General features: G+C 45.4%; 1 protein-coding gene across 1 annotated transcript; it reads left to right on the forward strand.

The window, feature by feature from the left end:
- The first annotated feature begins 251 nt into the window (after nt 1-251).
- Nucleotides 252-4,379, forward strand: LOC101757506 (GDP-L-galactose phosphorylase 2). The gene is made up of 6 exons (XM_004977117.4): nt 252-887; nt 1,583-1,683; nt 2,252-2,557; nt 2,645-2,830; nt 3,148-3,408; nt 3,724-4,379. Exons 1-6 carry the CDS (start codon nt 770-772, stop codon nt 4,048-4,050), a joined length of 1,299 nt encoding a protein of 432 aa, XP_004977174.1. The 5' UTR covers nt 252-769; the 3' UTR covers nt 4,051-4,379.
- The last annotated feature ends 1,826 nt before the right edge of the window (nt 4,380-6,205 follow it).

Below are 6,205 nucleotides of genomic sequence, written 5' to 3' on the forward strand. Positions count from 1 at the left end.
TGCTAAAGTTTAGCACCTCGTATCCAAACACCCAGCCAGCCAGAAAAGCACACGCTCCTGCAGATACCAAACGTGACACCACACAGAAAACAAAAACAGAAAATAGGAATGGCCTGGCCGCGGCTCCGATCCAGGCCGGCTCAGATCCACCACACAAACGCCACACCACCTCAAATCCGCCACCGCGGCCGCCTGCAGCTCTTCCCCTATTTAATGCCACCCGGCCTCCGCCCTCTCGCCTCCCAAACCCAACCCACCCCAGTCCCCATCGCACGCAGCACAACCCCCCAACGCCCCCGCCACCGCCACCGCCGCCGCTCGCCGGAGAAGAGCAACAGGAGAGGAGAGGGGACGCGACTCCAGGAGCCTCCGCGACCTCCCGCCCGATCCCCGCACCAGCCCTTGCCCCCCACTTCCCCCCCTCTGGGCGTGGCCGAGTTGTAGGCATCACGGCTAGCGTTGCAGCCCCCCGGCGCGGCCCCGCAGCTGCGCAGGTGGAGCCCACGGGCACCATCGCCTCCGCCGTCGCCACCAGCCCCGACCCGCACGGGGGCCGCGGGGCGCTACCCTCGGCCGGAGGGAGCCCGTCCGACCTCCTCTTCCTCGCCGGCGGCGGTCGTCCCTGCCTCTGAGACGCCGCTCCTCCCTGCCCCTCCCTCTCTCTCGACCCCTTCTTCTTCTTCTCGTAAAGTAGCAACCGCCGCCGCCGTCTGCTGACCCCCCGACCCCGACAAGCACCCGAGAGATTAGCACCCGCCCGAGAGCAACCATGGAGATGAAGCTCACCATCAGGAGGGTGCCCACCGTCGTCTCCAACTACCAGGAGGACGCCGACAAGCCGCGCGCCGGATGCGGCAGGAACTGCCTCGGCGACTGCTGCCTCCCTGGTGAGCCCACCTACCCGCCCACCCTTTCCTTTCCATTCGTTTATGGTTAATCCCACGTCGTTTTCGCCCCAAATCTGGATGAAATTTTTTTAAAGCTTCTCTTTGATTAAGATCCTGCCATTTTAAAAATTTTGCCACGGCGATTTGTGCCTGATTCGGGAACTTTGTACAGTAAACTAGTAAAGGCCTCCCCTTGCGTTCCACAAACTTCGGGGCCTTTTCAGCTAAACAGTCACAGCAGGGTGCTCTTTCTTTTTTTAACTGTGCTATTTTTAACTCACCCTATGGTTAAAAATTGTAACGGCCGCTGGTTTCGGGTTGAACAACTGGCAGTTTCGCCGCCTCCAGTTATGTTGGATTAAATAAGGGTATAAACTAGCATCTTGGGCACTAGATACTTACAATTTTTCTGAAAAAAAAATCTCAGCTGGAAACCCATGTCATCATACCGCAAGCAAAACAGAGGGCCTTTTGTATTTATGTGAATTTTGTATGGCAGTGATTGTTTACTATACACCTTTTGCTTATGTGCTTGATTTTTTTAATAGTTTCCTGGAAAAAAATATTTTTTAACTCACTAATACATCAACCCTGCACGAACAAAAATATTGTACAATTTGCTTCACTTGACATGAAAGTAGCAAATTAAGCTACACTTCTGTGGAATTAACATTTGCATGCCTTTCTATGTGTAGTTTCAAAGCTCCCCCTCTATGCTTTCAAGGCAAATCCGGCAAAGCCTTCACAGGAGGATGCTTCTTCAACTAAGTCCCTTGTCAATATCCTCCTTACTGAGGTAAATAAAAGCTTGTGGTTTTGGTTGCACGGCATTACGAACTTTAACTGTGCTAGTTTTGGATGAGATGTACTAGGAGTCATTTTATTCCACATGCAGTAAGATATTGAAAAATCTCTTAAATAGTTAACGAAATATATTTGGCAATAATCCTCTCTTGTCGTGTGTACATGTAAGTGCACTCAAGCAGTAGCAAATGCATGCATGTAAGACTTGTAAGATGATTGAGTTACTGCAACAACGGTGTTGTCGTCGTATATGGTTCATTCCTGTAAGTACGTGAATTGAGATATCAATTTGGTTGTTTCCATGCAATTTTAAATACTGGATAGAGATCATTTACCTACTATGGCGCTAGAACTAGTCGAATATGCACATGTGAATCTAAATGTCTATCACTGCTTCAAATAATATAGGCAGTTTTACTTGGGTTTTGTAAGACGCCTAAACAAGTTATAGATGGTTTACCATGAAAGTTCGCTGAAATGGATGAATAGTGAAGTCTAGTTCCATATTCTATTCCTAGATTTGAATTCTGAGTTCAATATTTTGCTTTTTATCCTGACAGTGGGAGGACAGGATGGCTCGAGGCTTATTCCGCTATGATGTCACTGCCTGTGAAACCAAGGTCATCCCTGGCAACCTTGGGTTCGTTGCACAACTGAATGAAGGCCGCCACCTTAAGAAGCGCCCTACCGAGTTCCGTGTCGACCGTGTGCTTCAGCCATTTGACCCTGCCAAGTTCAACTTTACCAAAGTTGGCCAGGAAGAGGTGCTCTTCCAGTTTGAGAATGGTGCTGGCGATGACAGCTACTTTCTGAATAATGCTCCAATCACTGTTGCTGATCGTGCACCAAATGTTGTTGCTATCAATGTATATCTCTCAGCCACACTGATAATGCCACTTCCATTCCATCTTGTCTATTCTTGATTCCAATGGCTATTTGCAATTGTTTTACAGGTGAGCCCAATTGAATATGGTCACGTGCTTCTCATTCCCCGTGTTCTGGACGGCTTGCCTCAGAGGATTGATCCAGAGAGCTTCTTGCTAGCACTGCAGATGGCAGCTGAGGCAGCTAGCCCATACTTCAGGCTTGGTTACAATAGTTTGGGTGCCTTTGCTACCATCAATCACCTCCACTTCCAGGTATTGAACTATGCATGGTATCTGAATTTACTTATCACCACAAAATGGGAACCAAATAGGAGTATCCAGTACTGTGCAGATAGAAGTATTGTTTTAATGTCATGTCCACTTGTACTCTTCTGATAAAATCATCAAACACCCGCAGTTTTGAGATGGTGGTTGTCACTGTCATAGTGAAAGTGAACTTTGTGCCTTTGGAGAGCAAGAAAACTGCCATATGCATTTTGATCTGAATAATTTGCACAGAAACTGGCCTATCGAGCAGTTGGTAACTTGTTTGAAAAAAATTTGTTTAGTACTGAACCTTTTGTTCACAGGCATACTACTTGTCAGTGCCTTTCCCTGTCGAGAAGGCAGCTACCCACAAGATCCCTCTTTCCGAGGACACAATGAAGAGTGGGGTGACTGTGTCCAAGCTGATAAATTATCCTGTGAGAGGCCTGGTATTTGAGGGAGGGAACACACTGAATGACCTGGCAAATGTGGTTTCCAGTGCTTGTATTTGGCTGCAGGACAACAATGTGCCTTACAATGTGCTTATTTCGGACTGTGGCAAGAGGATCTTCCTCTTCCCCCAGGTAAATATCATTACACAATTATGTACTTTTCTGAAATGTGAACTGAACTGTGTGCTCAGGTATTTTCAGTAACCATTAGTATTCAGAAATCATTTGCATAGTTGCATGTAGTTCAACACTGTAGCTGTAAGATTCATGGTAATTAACACTTCTAGGTGATTTGTAGTATTGTAAGCAAATCTTATAAACTTTGGATGGTTTACATTAGGGAAACAGAGGATATTACATGTTACATTCTCTGTAGTTCTGTCTGCATTGCTGGAAATCACTTTACAGTGTCTTAACAAAAACTTCGTATCTGTTTCAATAATGCAGTGCTATGCTGAGAAGCAGGCTATGGGCGAAGTGAGCCAGGAGCTGCTGGACACCCAGGTGAATCCAGCCGTGTGGGAGATCAGTGGCCACATTGTGCTGAAGCGGAGGAATGACTATGAGGAGGCATCTGAAACCTCTGCGTGGAAGCTACTCGCTGAGGTCTCCCTGTCTGAGGAACGCTTCGAGGAAGTGAAGGCCTACATCTTCACTGCTGCTGGTCTGGTTCAGGCCGATGAGGAGAAAGTCAGTGAGGGTGAGGAAGCAACCTACAAGCCCGTCCCCGTCGCCCCTCTGCCTATTGCAGAAGGCTGCCTCGTCCTCCAGTGAGACGGTACTGCAGCTGCAGGCCGTCGTCCTAGTAAGCATGTCATGGTTGTCTCCGGTCTGGTCGCCTATAGCTCTGCCATAATAAGATCCGTGTGATGGAACTGCTGCCTGGTCTGGTCTGTGCGCGTGAGCCCTGTGCTCCAACTTGCTCTCGTTTGTGTATGCTCTCTGTGGTGACTCAGTGATTCAGTCCTCTGCAATATTAAGCGGAGGCTATGTGTATTATTTGGGTCGTTTTTAGAACTAAAATGAAATGTGATGGACATTGCTAGTACATGCTCTCTGTTTCTACCTTGTGGGTCGTATATAAACAAGAGAGAATTGGTCACTGCATCGTCTGATGTTTTGGGGTCCTGTAAATTATTGATCTAGAAGATTTTAAATGCGAAAATTTGCCTCGGCCCATAACTCCCAGCAGGTACGTACTGGCCTGGTGAACATTCATGGGCTAGATTCCTCGTCTGATATTTTGGAGTCCGCGGACACAAATTTTGATCGCGCACACCCCACTTCATTATCAAGTGGTGCATCATTTTTTAAGGACCTGTAGAGCATTATTTTTTCACTCCTAGAACACGAGGTAAAATATGTTCAAATTAGTTGAGGAGATGAGGATTAAAGAAAGGGGAGAGGGAACCCTAAAACAGAGCTGGGGAAACCATGTTCTAGGTGTCGCAAGTAAAAAAAAAATATTTCATTAGTATACAAAAAATGGTCTATTATGGTTAGGTGTGGGTGGTGGACTGGTTATAGGCTTGCTAATGGGGGTGGATCCGCCCCTCACCCACCCTTCCCTACAATTAATAGGAATCGACGCCCCTCACCCACCCCTCCCTGCAATTAACAGGAATTGACGCGGACCCGCCCCTACCCAAAATGTCATTTAATTAACTCACCCCTCCCCGCTCATTTTACGTGGGTACACTGTGGGTTCAACGTGAGAACATAATCTAATACTACATGTACCAAATTTGTACTGCTAAGGATAAACTTACAACAAGAGTCATGCACACAGTAGTTAACAGCTGTAATTATACACCTAGTCAAGGTGATCATGGCAGGAATTTACAAACTCATTAACACAAATCCAAAAATCCAATCCATCCTGACAAAAGAACTTTTGGTACTAGGATGTCACTTCTTCCGTAGTAGTGCATCACAACACTGTCAGAAACTCAAAGTAGCAGTCAGCACAGCACATCAGCAGAAGCAATGCAATCAACGCGTTGTCATTTGTCAATAAGAAGCAGTGCAGTCAACGCTCATCTGTCAATAAGAAGCAGTGTAGTGAGTTTGGTAGAAAGTAACCTTCAGAAATAAAAATTATTTATCCTAATTAATTGACAGATAATTATATGATGGAAAATGAATTAGATGAAGCAATCTTCAAAAAGATGGGTGCACACAGATAAGGATCATTATGTCACGTGGGTGCAGATGTAAAGATATGACTGAAACAAGAATTAAGGAAATCTCAGTTAAAATTACCTTCAGTGGTGATATATTTATACAACCAATCTTTACAGTAGACCAAAGCTTCAAGAGTGTTCATACCATCTTGGATAAGAATGTTGAGTATACGAGCACAACATCTAACAAGAAGATCACAAGCTGCCTTGTTATTTGCTGCATTGTTGAGTGTGATCATAAACATCTTCTCTTTGATTCCATAATCTGTCAGAACAGTTGTAACGGCTTCCTCAATAGCTACACCTGTATGTGGGTACTTCACATCCTTAAATGCAATTATCTTTTTCTTCAAAACAAAATCAGGGCCAATATAGTGGGCTGTCACACAAATATATCCCAACTTTTGGTTTGATATCCAAAGATCAGATGTGAAGCATATGTGAGAGTTAAGATTCTGAAGTTCACTTCATAATTCTATCTTTGCTCTCTCAAACTTAGCAACACATTCATTACGAATCATTTGTCGCCCTATGCAGCTAAATGCGGGTTGCAATGACTCCATCCAAGGCTCAAAGCTTTCATCATCAAACTTATTGAATGCTACATTAGCTCTAACACACCATGCAACATCAAGTCATGACTTCTTTGCTGATTAAAGGTGAATGAACCATCTACATGCTTTTTCTTCATTGTAGCGACAAATTTGTTCCTATCATCAATACGGACTTTGGGGCAATACTCTGCA

The sequence above is a fragment of the Setaria italica genome, chromosome VII, assembly GCF_000263155.2.
Source record: "Setaria italica strain Yugu1 chromosome VII, Setaria_italica_v2.0, whole genome shotgun sequence".
NCBI lineage: Eukaryota > Viridiplantae > Streptophyta > Magnoliopsida > Poales > Poaceae > Setaria > Setaria italica.